This window comes from Triturus cristatus, chromosome 8 (assembly GCF_964204655.1).
Source record: "Triturus cristatus chromosome 8, aTriCri1.1, whole genome shotgun sequence".
NCBI classification, from domain to species: Eukaryota; Metazoa; Chordata; class Amphibia; order Caudata; family Salamandridae; genus Triturus; species Triturus cristatus.
The window spans coordinates 1,536,853,875-1,536,871,976 of record NC_140591.1 but is presented as its reverse complement, the minus strand read 5'-3'; the positions used below and the strand labels follow the sequence as shown (position 1 = coordinate 1,536,871,976).

Genomic DNA, 18,102 nt, shown 5'->3' with positions numbered 1-18,102 from the left:
TCCACGCCCATCCTTTGGCATTAAAGTCTGCTGGCAGGGCGGCTTCTTCACAAAAAATCGAAAAAAACAAGTAACTTGTGTATCCTGAAGTGAAAATAAACAAACTAATATACATTGTACCTGTGTCTTTATTTCCACAGTTCCTCAGAGACGTCTGAAAGCGAGGCCTAGGTGGCAGGTAATGTAACTCTTTTACAGAATGCGTGGGCACGTTTGTGGGGAACTGGGTCATTATCAACTGTTATTTATGTGCAGGATTGGGCGTTACCTTTCAGTTACTTCAGAGCGCTAGAGGAAGTTCATATGCATTCGAAGGAGCGGGTGGGGGGTGGAATCCAATCCGCTAGAGTAACTGTCCATATTGTATAATTAGAACTTCCTGCACGCCTAGTAATAGACAAAGGCTTTCAGTGTTTTTAGAAGGAGATCCAACCACAATGTAACAGATTTCCAGCCAGTCACAGCTTTAACCAGGAATTCAGAGACATTCAGCTACAAACAGTGTCAAATGTTAAGCTGTGTTATAATAATTAACATATATTGCACTTGCTTTCTACTTACGCGTCCACATGGTAACGTGGCCTTTGACGTGATGTGGGATGCAAGTTTTGAAGGTACGGATTATTGCATGAGCCTGGTTTAAAGATGTTTACGGAATGACCAGTGATTGGTGAAACAAATAATTGACTGGGCAGAGTATGACGATGTGCCCCAGGTGAAGAAAGAAAGGCCCCTTCCTCCAGGTTCAACTCCATTAATTCAACGAATTCCAATTTGTGGATCCCAGGTTTCGAACTCGGATATTGTGCCTGAAGGCACCAACCTGCAGAGGTTTCTGTCCAGAGAGGTTGCAGTAAGGGTGCTTTGGCTAGAGCTGCAATCCGGGACAGAAGACTGTTAAAGGTCACTGGTGAAACTTTCACTCAACTCCCGAAAATTGAACAAGGTAGACTTGCTTTCTAATTGAATTGCGCAGATACTAGGGGTCAAAATCAGGATTTGCAGGCAAAGTTTTGCTAAGGAGAGAAACTTTACATCTTCATAAATTTGCATCGTTTTTCAGCTTTCCAAATTTTTCCTTGCTGGTGAAATATGTTTACGGATCATTGTAGACAATTCTCATGCAAAAAAGTTGTTGGTAGGTTTTTTTCCCCAAAAAACCTCACTTTCTTTGGATTTCTAATTGCTGTATTTTGTTTAAAACTTCTATTTTATGAAGCACGCAAAGTTAAAAAAAAATCTCGAAGCTGGCAAAATTAAACTTTCCAACCCATTTTGGAGGGCCAGTGTGAGCACCACTGTCCATGTGCCTTGGACTCCTCCTGCTCTTTGTAGGACATCCGGTGTGAAGAAGAATAAACGCACTTCTCTTTATCCAGACCTGCATCTCTAACAATCATCTACTGTCCACCGTGGAATCTTACTTTGTTTAATGATGTCTGCCTGGGGCTTGGGACCTGTTGTTACATCATAACACAGAGTAGCCTCTTTAAAGCTGATGGCTCACTGAGACAGGCCAAGAACTGTCTCCTCATTTGGTACTTTGCGTATTTACAGTGTCAGTCTTTATCGTATTACAAAAAGGGATGCTAGGGATCTAATATAGACCATGTAGTTCTTGCTCCTGAGGGTGGCTACAAGGGTACAGAGTTCCTTTTAGTAGTGTGAGGGAGTCCAGCAGTAGAAAGTCATCAAGAGCAGGCGAGTTGCTGAGGTGAGGCCTTTCCATATTTGTGCGAAATATTTGGCGGCCAGGTGCTCATATAGGTTTAATGAAATTACACACATTGGAATGCAAACGATGAATGTGCCTCCACTTGCTAGGCTGATTTAGTTGACCGTACCTCTGTAGCAGTACTCTACTAATTACATATGAGTAGATTGGTACTTCTGGAATTCTGAAGGGACCTCAAGACATGGCTGTTCGAATGAGCCGTCCTGGACCGGCAAGCTCCTAGATACTCTATCGGATAATTAGCAGTGCTTTATAAATCCTGATTGATTAATCGGCTTCAATACTGTGCCTTTGTGTGGAGGGCAGAGGTAGGATTATGGTGAGAGTGAAGGGTACGGTGGCTGCAGCTGTTGCGATGATGAAGTTATGTTGATGTTAGGTACCATGTTGGTACTCGAGGTAGTTGTCATGCTGAAGTAATGGTACGGTACCCAAGGTGGTAACATACAGCCATCTGATGATCCCCCATCCAGCATGTCCTGAGACTTGAATTTGCAGCAATACTTTTTTATTGATTTTTAATGTAGGTTGGTGTCCAGGGGCTCCTCCTCCGCTTTGGCGGAGGAGAGTTGCCCCACAGCCTTTCAGCACGACAAAAAAGGAAAAATAAAATGATAATAACGTGATGCTATTATCATATCATTTTTCTGTGATGGGGCAGTTTTGTGGGGCGGGGCTAGGTGGAGAACATGCCCAGGCAACCATTCCCCATCTGAGCGCCAAACCACGGCGCTCAGACCAATCACAATGCTGCATTGAAGCGTTGTGATTGGCTTAGGTGAGCCTGGGTGCTTACCAATCACAACGTTGCATTTCGACGTTCTGATTGGCTCAGGGTAGCCTATACTGCTTCCTGTTACAGCAGAAGCCAGGAAGAGGACTGAAGAGAGGCGCCGGCCAACAGGTAAGTAATTTTTGTGGGGATTTTGTTTTCTTTCCCATCCTCACCTCACCGCCCCCGCTTCGACTGTTGGTATCCATTGGCCAAAGGTTACATCACTGGATTAAAAAAAATTGTGAATGTTAGCAAAGTATCAGTTGAGCTGTGGTTTTGTTTTCCATCCTTCCGAAGCAACAGGGCTGCTATGGGGGGCATCAGTTTGCAGCAGTCTGTGTATTGCGCCACCCCTGGTTTCACTCATTGTTCTCCTAAGGGGCTGCTGTTATTCACCAAATGTTTACTGTTTGCACAAAGGGACCAGAAATGAACAACAATTGTCAGCCAGGTTGTCTTTTGGAACTTTTTTTACAGACAGCATTACCAAACTCAACATTTCTACTTTTATTGATCTCAGAAGTATAAAGGCCCTAGTCAACCCTGCCACACTTCGAATCTCAAACATGCTGGTTACAGAGTTATTCAAACAACTCTAAACTAGTTAACTTAATTTACTGTCTAACTGAATTGGCCTCCACGTTTATTGTTTATGGCCAGTGTATGATGCACCCAAAAGACTTTTCGAGGTTCTTCAATGCCTCTTTGATTATGTGCAGTCTGAACCTCTGCATCAAACAGACCAGCTGGAAGTACATGATGTATAGCCAGGACTACTTTACCAGCACTGAAGCGCCTGTAGTTCTGCGCCAGCCTGGAGACTGGACCCAGGGATGTTCCTCAGATCCTGATGTGGGACGGTCTTCTGTAAATCAGACATCTGCCCTTGTCCGCGACTGCCTCTCTTCTGGGTAGCTAGAGGTAGAAGTGCACAGTTTGTGAAGCCACCTCGTGCTAGCGCTGCAGTACTTGTACATGGCGGCCTCACAGAGGTTGTGGTGGGGCTGTGGGGTTTGTGTTTAAAGTAACACTTTTGCCCCACCAAGTTCACAGGAAGCCGACACGTCTCCAAAAAGCTGTTCTTTGTGGCATTTTCTTATGGAGTTTCACTAATACATTATTTTTATTTGTCTTTCATTTTATTTTATTTTTCTGTGTTCAGATATTTTTATTATAGTCCATGTGATTTTTTTGTAGAGAACTGCAATGATTAAAATGATGTGTGGTCTTCACCCAGTGTCGGGCACATGCTGAAAATATTAGGGTCCTCACTGAGAGATGGTCGGTAAGGAGTCATCTGCCAAAAAATGCTGAATTCCCCCATCTGTGCACTTCTTGAGCTCACCCAGCTCCTTTCAAGTGTGGGGCATGGCAGTGGTCCTGATGGTGGAGCTGGCACGCGGTTCTGCAATGGTCACGATTCCACCAGAAAGGGTGGTATCACTATCTTGCAGTTTGAATTTTCTTTCGAAATAAGATGAAGCCTTTTAAATGCCAATAAGCCATCATTCTGATATAGCCGTAAAGGGATACTTTCTAAGACTAGAGACAGAATATGAAAGCCTATACCTTCACTAGTAGCCCTCCTTGGAAATCTTGGTTAGTGGATGTTGTGTTTGGTAGGTAAAACATGGTGGATATTCTTTGGGAGAACACAGCTCAAAGTTGTGGTACAATCTGAGCCCCCAGGGCAGAGTTGCACCAAATGACCTCCTGTTCATCCATACTTGCAGAACATGGTAGAGCAGCAGTCAAATAGGAGGAATTTACAAGTCTGGTTATGTGCCTTGTTACTAATATTTTTCATAGATGAATCAGTTCTTTTAAGGTTTTACATTATTGTCTGTCGATATTGTTAGGGTGAAAGTATGGCTTATGTACCCATGCATATAAAGTGGTAATTATTGCCTGTTCTTGTTCATAGATTGGTTTTGAGACGAAGAGGCTGGCCTGGGGAAGACCTGCATTGGGAAAGGGAGGCCTTCTCTTCCAGCGGTAAGCCAGGCCCTCAGACTATGGACCACTACCTAATGTACAGAAACAACGAAAAGAAGAAATGATCCTGCCCATTGCCGGAGTATCCCGTGGTCTGGCTTTGCAAGCCTTGAAGTATTGGACTACATCAGGGTGGCGAGTAGCACATCCGACACGTGCTCCCGTGAGGCCATCTCTCGGCGGTAATCAACCGCTACTCACATCTCGGAGTTAAAACTGGAATAAAACCATGTTGTACCAGACACGAAACGCATGTGGCACCAGAACCTCATGGATCTTTCAATGATGAAGGTATCGCAGGGTTTTTCAAACTCTAAAACAACTCGAGCAGAGTGTTGTATAATGAATGAAGCAATCTTTGTGTACATAAGCGTGCTACCAGTCTCAGATCTTGAAGAGTCAAGGAATAGAAACTATAGACAATTTGTTTCTGACTGGATCTCTCATCTCGGACAATTTTCTTAGCAGTGTGAAAAGACTTGAGCAGCAAACAAGATGCAGCCTGGATTCATGATATCTTATTGGTGTGTTTACATTGGAATTGTACATTTTTTAAAAGTGCCTCAGGTCTGGCATACAATCACTTTTATAACTGTTCTGTTTCCAATTTCATCGCGCTCCCCTTCCTGCTGCTAATTTCTCCCGAAATCTCAAAACTCTTTCAGCAATTTTTTCAATCGGTACCCAAAAGCCAGTCAAGACATTAGAGGCAAGCTGCACATTCTGCCTTTCTGGAAAATTGAAGGTTGATTTTTGAGGACTTTCCTTCCTTCATTCCTGATGCACACTGCTATTCAGCAAGAATTCTAAAGACTTGGGAACAAGGATTTGCACAGGGACACAAAATGTGACAAATTGTCTTGGACTCCTTTGTGTCCCAGAGCCTGTGATTTGTGTCTAATGCTGTACTATACATTTGCAAAGCGTCCTTATTAAATTGTTTATTACTGTAAAGTACTTAAATGATTCTGTTGATTTCTAATTATGTGTTGGTTCGAAGAGAGGCCCAGTTCTGCCTTTTTAATGTTTTTTTGCAGATTGCTTGATGGTTGGGTGGTATGAAGGTCAGAGAAGTTCTATCTAGTCCAACTGCGGTCTGGGCTGGGAAGATACCTTCATTCCATGGCCTGCTGAAAACCACCATAGGCAATTAGACTGTGGCTCCCTTGCAGTGGCTTCCAGGACCTGTGGGGATGTGTTGCCTGGCAGGGGACAGTATGGCGTTGACTCTCCCAGTGACGTGGGCTCATCAGGTGTTATGAATGGGTCCCTATCCGTCTTGCCCTCTTGACTGAGGGGCAAAGCAGTGGCCACAAGAATTGATGGGCTGCCTCAGCACTTCTGCACTTGCCTGACTCGAGAGGCCACTTCGCTCACCAAAGATGATGGTCACCTTTCAGGAACAAATAGGTACTTTGGGGTACTGAGTGCCTGCACATCTATATTTCTATTTAAAGCACTGATATCTGATGTGATTTATCACACATATCCTTTCTGAGATATTAGTCTTTACAGCCCTTAATTGTTTCAACTGAACTAGAATAGAAGACTACATTTGTTTATAAAGGAAAAGACACGGGCTGAGAACATACTATTGTCATCACATGGAGTCACTCTCTAACTGCTTAAGCTGGACGTGACAAGCTTTAAATTACACAGATAAGTCTTGCTATCTTTTTGACTAATTGGGATTTAGGGGACATATTTAACAAAAAATCACGCAGCGCGGCAGGTCACCTTGATGCTCTGCGTGATAAGAAAAGGGCAGGAATGCGAAGTGCTTATTGGAACATTGGAATGTTGGTAGCTCCATTGAAAACAATGGAGTGCTCCGGGCTTTTAATGCCTGGTGGAAGCCCGGAGCATCAACATTCTAATGTTTGTTCACAGCTGTTGCTGTGAACAAAGGCCTCACGGAGACCAAGGGGATTTCAACCTGTGAGGCCTTTGTTTTACAAATAAGAACATTCTGCCCTCTAGGGGCAGAATGTTCTAATAGCCTTAGAGACCTCAGTAGCGGGCTCTACTGGCAATTAAAGGCCTCTCCCTTGTTAAAGGCCCTCGCCTTTGGCTCTGGCTTTTAACGCTGGAGCGGGCCTTTAATGGCCGGTAGTGCTCACTACAGTGGGCTCTAAGGCTATGATAATATACAGCGCATTCCTGTCATTTCCCAGTGCTGGCGCACAATGTGCTGCCTAGCACCAAAGCAGGTACCCTTGCACTATGGTGCAAGGGTGCCTCCATTGTAAGCAGGATAGTTTTTGTGCAGGAAAGGACATGTTCGAGGCATGGGGTTCTGTAGATACACATGCTTTGCATACTCCTGCCATCTAGTGTTGGGTCCGGATGTTTGCAAGTTGTTTTTCTTCATAGAAGTCTTTTCCAATCACGAGGTAAGGTGACTCCTTCTTTCAGTGATAGTGCGCAGGGGCATCAACTACATTGTTAGATTGTTTTCTTTCTGCCATCGGGTTCAGATGTGGTTTGCGGCGCTCCAGTTCGAAACCGTTCTTCGTAATCCCCTCGGTGCGCAACCCACAGACCCCTCATCGGTAGTGTTTCATATGCGTTTCACCATTCTCCGCATGTTGAAAAAATAGGAAAACTCTCTGTCTTCAGTATAGCAGACATCGTTGGCGTCCTTCGGGCCTAGCTGCGTCTGTTGACTTACATTCCGTTCTGTATTATCCAGTCTTCTGCCGATTGAACGGACTCCTTTTCAATTCTGCCCTCAGTGCCACTCCAAGTATCCGTGCACCAACCTACATAAAGTCTGCAACTTGTGTCTCTCATCGGACCACAGGGAGGAAGATTGCGACGCTTGTCGATCGTTACGATCGAAAAAAGACTTTGAGAGACCGTCGGGCTCGACGAAGGTACATGCAGCGGCAGAACATTGAACACACCTCGGATATCTTCGGGGAAGATACCGAGCAGAAGGAAATGGAGGCTTCAGCAGCGGAAGAGGAGGAGGCCTTCTCTATTCAAGAATCGGACTCGGAACTGGAGAGTGAGTTGGAGTCTGAAGAAGTTCCAGTGGGACAGGGTGCTGTGAGTATTAAAGCTCCTTTGCCCCCCAAGCTTTCTTCCGCTAAACAGAAGGCTTCTGGGCCACCACTGCCTTTTGGCCATGGTAGGCACTGAGAGACTGTTTCTAACACCCGCCCTCGGCTACGAAACAGACATTCAATACTTGCAGCTCAGGTCAGAGCCGAGACTATACCCCTTCGGTTCTGAAACATTCTGGATCGAAAGAGAAAAAAGACAAATCCAGCTCAGTGCTGAAAGTTTCGGCACCAAAAGAAAAAGACACTCCCTTAAAACCACTGGAGCCGATTTGGGAAAAAATGAAAGAAAAGCTGAATCCCAAACAAAAGAAGATCCATATAAATCCTGATACTGGACACATAACCGCTAAACCAGTAATACCTTCAAAAAGGAAGGCAGACACTGAATACAGAATCCCTTTGAAGAAGAAAAGGTACATAGCTACCAGCCCTATAAACATTCCTCAAACCCCTCCACCTTCTTCACCAATTCCCATTATACCAGATATAGATCCTCTATACATTACACCAGTGGTTCCCAAACTTTTGACTCCTGAGGAGCCCCATTGAGTCACCACTGGAAGCCGGGGACCCCCAAGCAATTTGTATGATTTTAAATATCAAACATTAAAATAGTATTTCGAAAACAATAAACACACGTGTGCTCACAGAACAAATACTCGAATTACTAAGGATTTTAGAATTTTATATTGAAAGAATTTGGAAAAAACAGGAAGGTTGGTGCTGCATCTCCGTGACTAACTTTTAAATAGTTGGTTTTATTTCGCAGTACGAGGCTTCTGCCAGGGCCAGACTGGAAACTCAAAGCAGCCCTGGCAAATGTTTTCAGACCAGTCCCCATACAGTGCACACCAAGTGCAGTGAGTGAACCTGACCACTACAAAGGGGACTTTGGGAGGCTTTCCCCCCTAAAAATGTTTAGTAAAAAATGGTGCATTTTTCAACACATTTATCATTATATATTGAATTGTATCAGCTTTTAAAGAATAGTAAAGGATGACCTTACTATGCACCAGGATATGACAATCTTTGTTGGGGTTCTTCAATGATTCCCTTATTATCACCCTCCAACAGTGCCTCTCATCTCTCCATAGCCCCTCTGTCACATGTATTTAATTGGTTTTATAGAATCTCTCATACCATTGAAGGATGTTAAGCACTTTACATCACACACATATAGGGGCAGATTTACATGCCCCTTGCGCCACGGGTGCGTCACAAAAAGTGACGCACCAGTGGCGCATTTTAGTGGCCCATATTTCCAAGGCAGGAAAAGCCACTCTGCGTGACTTTTCCTGGTCTTGTAAATATGGCCTATTTGCACACAGCACTTTGCTTGAAAGAGACGTTCCATGGGTCTTGCTGTGGGTGTTCCCACGCAACACCCATGAAACCAGACACATTTCCAGATTTACTAGAAATCGTAAATCTGGAAATGTGTCTGAATGCTACGCCTCCCCAGGGGAGGCGTAGGGAGGTGCAACGAGGAAAAATGTATTTATTTCTCCTCATTTTTTTCCTCTTTCTATGCGTGTTGCATTCTGCAGCACGCATAGAAAGAGGATATCACCTCTGGTGATTGTTTATGTACAGGAAGGTGTCCCTTCCTGCACATAAACAATCAGTAAAACAACGACGTTTTGCAAGTTCTATGTGTGCTAATGCAACACACTCAGAAGTTGAAAAACACCATTTCTGATTGTTTATGTGCAGGAAGGGAACCCTTTCTGCATATAAACAATCTCCCCACGACGCAGGCATCCTTGCACCATGGTGCAAATGTGCCTGTGCAGGCGCATGGCATCAGTTTGTGCGCCAGTGCAGGGGGAAGCACAGAGCTGCGACATATTGTTGTAAATATGTCGCATCCCTGTGCTTTGAAAGTGACTCAGTGCGGCGCAGCCAAATGGCTTGCGGCACACACTGAGAGACTGTCCTTGTAAATCTGCCACATAGAGACAATGATTCATACGTGTTAATCAGTGTATAGAAAACGTTACATAAGGCAAATGCGACTACAAGCTGTAGGATTCACATGTCATTCATACTGGTAGGCATTTGTAAAGAGTTCTTGGTCTGGAGAAGCACAAACTCAGGATTCAGAACATAACACTGTGGTTAGCATTGACTTTAACAAAAAAAATGTATTTCCACCCAAATAAACCTTTTTAGCAGCATCAGGATAATGAAAGACTTGGAAAAAACATATGTTTCTAACTTGTACCATGCAGTTTGCAAGCAGCTCTTTGATGACAGTTTCATGCACATAAAAAATTGTTTTTTAAAATGCATGGTACACGTTCTTTGCAGTAGGCATGTTAACCCTCTGTGCTCCATTAGATAAGTCAAAACTGCCACTTTACAAAACTCTCATCTCTCTCCAGCAGGTACATTAATCACTGACGTTATCTTGACACTTTTATTGTTGCTGGAAAACTGCTAATTCTACAAGGAACTTTGTTGTGCTTTTACAATGACTGCCTGAGGACCCCCTGGGAATATGTCAGGGCCCCCTGGGGGTCCGCGGACCACAGTTTGGGAAACACTGCATTACACCATCAGGTTCTCCTAACACAAATCCTGATTTACGAGAGGATGACGATACTTATAAACAGCCACTACCTGATCCATGGAATGTCTATAATATAGCTCCACCTCAAGATACAGATACTGATCTATACCTAGCAAAGCCTTCCCCTCCTGATGATAATACCGCATATCAGGAATTAATTGCTAGGGCAGCCAATTATCACAGAGTGCCTTTACACAAAGAGGCCCTAGAGGAACATTTCCTATTCAAAACCTTAGGAAACACACACAAAACAACACAAATGTTGCCTATGTTGAAAGGTATGATGAGGCACACTCATCTTCAGCTTGGCCTGAGGAATGTCTCCTCGTGGCTGACCAGTAATGCCCTGAAGCTAAACCGCACTAAAACTGAGGTGCTTGTTCTGGGTAATAACAATGAACTTTGGGGAAGGAATCAAACATTGGCATGACACTCTGGGCCCTGTGCCTGCCTCTGTCCCCAAAGTCAAAAACCTGGGTTTCATTATTGATAAAACCTTTCCCTTAAACCTCAGGTGTCCAGGGTTACGGCATCCTGCTTTGCTGTTCTTAGATGGATCAAAAAAATCCTCTGGCTACTTCCACCGGCAGCTCAGAGAACGGTTCTGCAGGCTCTGGTGATATCCAGGCTGGACTATGGCAATGTGCTGTATGTGGGTGCAGATAAAGCCTCAGTACATCGGTTGCAGGTCATTCAAAATTCATCTGCTCGTCTTCTTTTCCATCTGCCTAGATGCGCCTCTGCGTCTCCTCTGCTCCACCAACTCCATTGGCTTAAAGTCAATAAGCGCATTGAGTTCAAAACCCTATGTTGCATGTTTCGTGTCAAATGTGGCCTTGCTCCCTCCTATATTCAAAGATTGGTAACACCTTATGTGCCGGCTCGACAGCTGAGATCCTCTAGCCTCTCACTGTTTTCAGTCCCCAGGTTTCGACTTGTCCATATGAGGGGTCGCTCTTTTTCTTACCTGGGTCTCAAGCTCTGGAATGCTCTCCCAATTGACTTTAGGAATTGTCACGCTTTGTTAGCTTTCCATAAGTGCTTACAGACACTGCTTTTCAGCGACCTGGCTTGATTCCTATTCTTTCCTATTCATGCCTGTTGCCTAAGTTACCCTGCCTCCACTTGTTCATTGCCAGGAGACCCTGTTGCGTAGCTGCGTGCTTTATAAATGCATAAATAAATAAATAAAATACTAATGATATTTTTAAAGACCCAGTTAGAGCACGTATAGTGTGGATAAAAAATATAAACCCCCATCATCTGACCCAGTTTTTATTAGGGGTCAGTTGTCTTTGGATTCCTTGGTGGGCTCTAAAGCCTGTAAGAGGGCACCATCTTCCAGATAAAGAATCCAAACTGATCGAAAACTGATAGAAACAAGCTGCTCAATCAGCCAACCATTGTCGTATAGCTAACACGCAAGGTCTATTATCCAGATACGATAGAGCTCACTGGGATGGAATGGAAGCATTATCACAATATCTCCCAGAAGAACATAAAAAAGGGGACAGGAAATTGTGCAGGAAGGAAAATGTATTTCTAATTCCTCGATCAGCTGTGCATTAGATGCTGCGGATACTAGAGGAATCGATACTAGCATTTTGTTAAGGAGACCTGCATGGCTCAGAATTTCTGGTTTCAAACTAGAAGTTAAGTTCAGCAAACCATTCGTAATGCACCCTTTGATAAGGGTCACCTCTTTGGGCCTCAAATAGATCAATCCCTTGAAAAGATGAAAAAGGATACCGAGGTCGCAAAATCTATGGGAGCACTTTACTCTCCATCTACCAGAGGTTCCTTTCGTTGCTCCTTTACAGAGGAGGTTCTAAAACTAATACCACAGATGTGGCTGCATCTTCATACAAGGCACAAACACAATCATCCCCCTAGAGGATTCTACAAGGGTGGTTATAGACGGAACAATTTTAAGGGAAGAGGTAGAGGTACACCAACACGTACCTCCCAGTCCACTAACAGACAAATGGGTTTTGGATTTTATCAAACATGGTTATTGCCTGGAGCTTACCAGTAATCCTCCCAATATTCCACCTCGCATTCACAAACTCTCGCCACAACACCAACAGCTCCTCAAACAAGAGGTACAAGCTCTTCTAACCAAAGGAGCTATAGAACCGGTTCCATAACAACATCAAGGATCAGGAGTTTACTCACTTTACTTCCTAAGCCCGAAAAATGACTGGTCTCTAAGACCGATCTCAGAACGTTAAACCTATACATATTGTCAGAACACTTCCACATGGTTACCCTGTAACAAGTGCTTCCACTTCTACAGCAAGGCGACTTTATGTCCACACTAGATTTAAAGGATTCCATATTCCTGTAAACCCAGCACATTGCAAATATCTCAAATTTGTGATAGCAGGAAATCACTATGAGTTCAAAGTACTAATACGCAGTGACTACTTCACCCAGAGTATTTACAAAATGTCTGGCAGTAGTAGCAGCTCATTTGAGAAGAGAACAGATTCATGTCTTTAAATATCTGGACGATTGGCTCATCAAAGCCAACACATAGCAAAGGTGTCTACAACACACTCAAGCCACCATAAACCTCCTTCATCAATTGGGATTTACAGTCAATGCACAAAACTCCCATGTTCAACCTTCACAACTGCAACCATATCTGGGAGCAATGATAAACACTTACACAGCGCTAGCCTCTCCCAGTAGAGCCCGGATTCAAAACTTTCAAACTTTATTACTATAGTTTCAAAACAATCAATACCTAGGAGTGAAACCTTTAATGCAACTGTTAGGGATGATTGCATCATTTATTTATTTATTTTAGCAGCTTTATATAGCGTGAACAAGACCCTTGCAGGTATGGGAGCGCTTTACAGTACAGAGATATCAACATAAAAAACGTATAGGTATTGTGAAATAGGTGAATACAGTAAAGGTGAGCATACACGAATAGCAAGTATTTACAGGGGAATATCAATGAGTCAAGTGAATTTGGCCAGAAGAATAGATTTCACTTCCTTTTTGAAAAAAGCTGCGGATGGATTAAGTCTCGTTTCTTGGGGCAAGCCATTCCAAATCCTGGGAGCCATTCCTGAGAAGGAGCGGTAGTATGTTTTCTTCTTGGCGAACCGTTGTGGTTTAAGTAGAAGATTGTTGGAGCTCCTGGTGGATCTGTTGCCACCCGATAGTACCAATTTCTCCGCTAGGTATCTCGGAGTTTTGTGATGTAAGGCCTAATGTGTCATACAGGCGATTTTCAAATGAATTCTGGCCTCAAAAGGAAGCCAGTTGAGGGCACGAAGGTCAGGGGAGTTGTGGCAGTTTCTTTTGGAGCCTGTGATGAGCCTAGCGGCTGTATTGATTGTGGCTCTTAAAGGAGCGGTTGTCGATCTGGGTAGGCCGCAAAGAGCAATACTTCCATAATCCACTTTGGGAATTACTAGAGATTGAACTGCCTGTTTAAAGTCTCTGGCCGGTATGAAGGGTTTCAGCTTTCTCAAGGTGTTAATCTGGAAATTAGCTCCTTTGGTTGCAGCGCTGATGTGCTTCTGCATATTTAACTTATTGTCCAAGGTTATTCCCAGTGATTTAGCTGATTCAATGATGATAGGTTGACCATCAAGTGCTGCAATGTGCTTCATCCATTCAAGGATGGTGGTTGTTTGGTTGGGAGGGGCGATTAGGAGAAATTCAGTTTTTAGACTGTTTAGTTTTAGATGATTTTCTGCCAGCCAGATCTGTGTTTTATGGAGTGTTGAATTAAGTGACTTGATGTTATCAAGTGAGTGGACCTTAATGTAGAGTTGAGTATCGTCGGCATACATGTGATATTGGATGTTTGATGAATTAAGAAGCTCGGTGAGAGGTTCCATAAACGTATTGAAAAGAGTCGGGGAGAGGGATGAACCCTGGGGTACTCCCAGAGTGACCGGGAGGGGTTGGATAACAATTGGTTAATCTTGAATCTTTGTGTTCTGTTTTGGAGGAAAGACGTGAACCAGTTTAACACAGTACCAGATAGTCCCATCCTGTGTTTCAGGAGATCTATAACATTGTCATGTTTGACTGTGTCAAAGGCTGAGGATAAGTCAAGCAGGATTAGCAGGCATCCCTTGTTTTGATCCAATATTTGTAGCGCATTTTTCTAGCAGTTTGGCGAGGGTCGAGATGTTGGAAATTGGGCGATAGTTATTCAGGTCAGATGGGTCCGCCGATGTTTTTTTTAGGATGGGGGATATTTGACCAACTTTGAGGATGTCTGGGATGATTCCTTTTGAAAGAGAAGTGTTTATAATCCTGGTCCATAAGGCCGATAGCAGTGGAGTGAAGGTTTTTAAATGGGATGCTGGGAGAGGGTCTGTGAAGTGATTGGAAGGATTCAGTGCTGTGATAATTTTTAAAATAGTTTCTTCATTGTAGAAGCTGAAGTCGGTCCAGGAGGCATTGTTCTTGAGTTCGAGCTTTGTAGGGCATATTATCGAGATACTAGGTGTGTTTGGTGCGCCACACCTTAGTGGGCCAGTATGTGATAAAAGATCGTTAAGTAGGACTGTCTTTAAGTTTTCAGTCTTAGTTGAGAAAAAGGATGCAAGATCCTCATAATTGGGAAGTGTTTCGGGATCAGCTTGGGAAGAGTGGGAGACACCCTTGGATTGAGCTTTGATTATTTCGAATAGTCTTTTGGGACGATTCTTGGCTTGGTCTAATTGTTGACGAATGAAGTCAGCTTTTGATCGTCTAATCTTTCTATAATAGGAATTTCTTTTACTTCTTAGCAATTTGAGGTGGGCAGCCGATTGAGCAGCTCTCCATTGTCTTTCAACTGTTCTTAGTGATCTTCTGTTTTCATTTAGCCTACCATCATACCAGGGGTTTGAACCTTTTGCGGTGACTCTTTTCAGTTGTAGTGGGGCTAAGTTGTCTAGTACCTGGTTCATAGAGTGAAAGTAGTGGTTGGTTAGAACATGTACATCCTTTAGACCATCCAGTGGGGGTGTGATGGTGTGACTAGCGGTTGTGAGAGAGGCAGGGGTAATGTTTTCTAGGTTCCTCTTCCAAATTTTCGTTCTCATCGGTTGGATAGAGAGTGACTTGATTTCCTTCTTGATGTGGAAAGTAATTATGTGATGGTCAGACCAGTCGCAAGGGAGCATCGATTCCAACTGGGTAGAGTCTGTTTTGGCAATTACTAGGTCGAGGATGGAACCCTTTTCGTGGGTGGGGCAATCACAAATTTGGGCCAAATTAATGTCGGACAGAAAAGCTTTGAGGCTATTGACCTCAGGGTCATCCAGATCGTTCCAGTGGAGGTTGAAGTCCCCCAGAAAGATTTGCGTATTTTGTTGTCCGACATTTGCGGCTATGATATCCATTACATGTTCGATGAAGATGGGATTGTTTCCAGGAGGGTGGTAAAAAGAGTGTAGAGAGCATAGAGGCTTGTATTATCATGCATTACAATAGTGCCTCATGCAAGATTATACATGCGCCCTCTACAGGAATGCTTAGCACGTCAGTGGAATAAATCACAGGGTCAATTAACAGATCTAGTGTTGGTAGACAGCCGCACTTATCGCTCTCTGCAGCGGTGGAACACACAAAAGGGCGGCCCTTCATCGACCCAATTCCACAAGTCGTACTAACAGCAGATACATCTCTCACAGGTTGGGGTGCCCATTTTCAGCACTTAACAATTTAGGGTTTATGGAACGACAAGCACAAAAGTATCCACATCTAGCTGCTTATCTAGCACTAAAGCTTTTCAGTCTCACTTTGTAGGGAAAGTTGTCTTAGTCCGGACGTAAAATATGACCGCTTTGTACTATGAACAAAAACAGAGGGGGACACACTCTTTACAGTTGTCACGCCTCTCAGACCATTTGGCATTGGGCAATGCATCACAAAATTCATCTTCTGGCAGAATGTTATGTTATGTTAGAGAGATTTGTAAAGCGTGCGATTACCCTGGGGTGTCTTGGCGCTGCCTGAAAGCTGAGCATGCTGAAAATAATGCTTTTAGTTGTTAAAAAGCCAGTTCTTAATCTCCTTCCTAAATGCCAACAAAGAAGGAATGGCTCTCATATATACTGGAAAGCTACTCCATAGCTTTGCTATGTTGAATATGATACTCCTGCTTTTTTGATTTAGGTAATTACTAGATTTTTGGAGTTTGTGGATTGTAAAGATCTATTAGAGAAGTACCACGTGAAAACATTCCTAAGAAATTCCAGACTTGTATTGTAAAGTCCTTTATGTTCAAGGCATAGGGCTTTAAATTTTGCCCGGCTGCGAATCGGAAGCCAATTTAGCTTTCGGAGTCCCTGGGAGATAGGATGAAATTTAGGCGGCTTCGGTATCATTCTGGCTGCGGCATTTTGCACCAATTGCAGCTGGCTTACGTGCTTTTCTTGCACGTTTAGGTAAAGACTATTACAATAGTGTAATTTTGAAAGGACTAATGCAGTAATCACATTTTTGCTAAAGTTGTCATGAATGTATCGCCTTATTTTTCTGATCATTCTTAGGATGTAGTAGGTTGAAGTTGGGCTCCCAAATTGAGTTTGTCATCAATGATGACTTCCACATTTTTCGCTTTGGGGACAGAAATTGGGGGCTGACTCAGCTGTTCTGGCCACCAACTAGGGGACCAAGATGGGGAGAGATTCCCAAATATAATGGCCTCTGTTTTTCCTGAGTTGAGTTTCAAGCAGTGCCTACTTATCCAAGTAAGTAAGTAAATGGTTTGAAAAGCGCTCGAATGCCGAGGCGTCTTGGCGCTGGCGTAGCAAAGATATGCAACACAACCAGGGAGGTTCAGGTCCTTACTGTAGAGGGAAATGCCAGGTTTTCAACTTGCCCCTGAATTGTGACCGATCAGATTGAAACCTAATGTTCGGAGATAGCTTGTTCCAAAGCTTGGAAGCTAGATGGTAGCAAAATCTGCCTCCCCATCTTGCCTTTTTGATTTTAGGGATGTTGACCTGTGCTTGCTTAGATGATCTCAGAGTGTGTACCATTGAAACAGTTTGTTGGAATCCGTTGGCCCGGCTCTATACAGGGCTTTGTGAACCAGACATAGTGCCTTAAACTCAATCTGCTCCTTGATTGATTGATTGATTGATTGATTGATGTACTTATAGAGCGCAGCTATCACCCTACGGGCATCTTGGCGCTTGCATTGGGAACCCGTCCTGGTTTTTCCCTGTAAGATAACCCGTACTGGGCATCCCCAAGGTGAAAGCCAGGCATCCCGCCGCGGGGGGCCGTTGTGGAGATTAAGCAGGCTTGTTGCCCAGAGCTGCATAGTGTGAACTCGTGCTTAGAGTGGGCACCGAAGCGAGAATTATCGAGTCCGTGGACGATTGGGCTCTGGACCCTGCCGCGTCGGGAATAGAACCCAGGTCCCGGGTTTGATCTCTGCTTCAGGGTATGCCTCCTCTAACCAGTGAGCTACACTTCTCCACTTAAATGGAAGCCAGTAGAGGTTCCTAATAGCCCCGGAAATATGATTACATTTTGGGATATTCAATAAGGTTCGGGCTGCAGCGTTCTGTAGAGATTGCAGTTTGGATAGTTGTCGCTTGTCAACCCCTAGGTAGAGGGCGTTGCAGTAGTCTATGCGAGCGAGAATAAGTGCTACCACAACCGTTTCCCTCAGCTCCAGCGGGAGAAAAGGTAAAATCTTCTGCAATATCTTTAAAAGGAAGTAGTAGGTCGATGTTACCTGGTTGATCTGCCCAGAGAAACTGAGCTGTTCATCACATACAAAGCCTAGGTTTCTCATTTTGGCCACTAGGACAGGACAGGCTTCTGCCACTGCCAGCCACCACGCTAAATTCCAAATGGGAGGACCATTGCCCAATTCCATAACCTCTGTCTTATCAGTATTTAATTTTAGATAATTATGGTGCATCCATTTCATGATGTGTTCGGGACTGCTGTGGAATCTAGTCGACGGTGTGTCTTCCGT

The 18,102-nt window shown here is 43.9% G+C and overlaps 1 protein-coding gene across 20 annotated transcripts in view; it reads left to right on the top strand.

Moving 5' to 3' along the window:
* Positions 1-5,462, top strand: part of ARAP1 (ArfGAP with RhoGAP domain, ankyrin repeat and PH domain 1) — an 826,919-nt gene extending 821,457 nt beyond the window's left edge. For all 20 annotated transcript variants that reach the window (XM_085623389.1, XM_085623384.1, XM_085623387.1 and 17 more), the window contains 2 exons: positions 141-178; positions 4,435-5,462. In XM_085623389.1, coding sequence (XP_085479515.1) covers positions 141-171 — 31 coding nt within the window. In that variant the 3' untranslated portion in view covers positions 172-178; positions 4,435-5,462. The remainder of the gene's footprint in view (positions 1-140; positions 179-4,434) is intronic.
* The last annotated feature ends 12,640 nt before the right edge of the window (positions 5,463-18,102 follow it).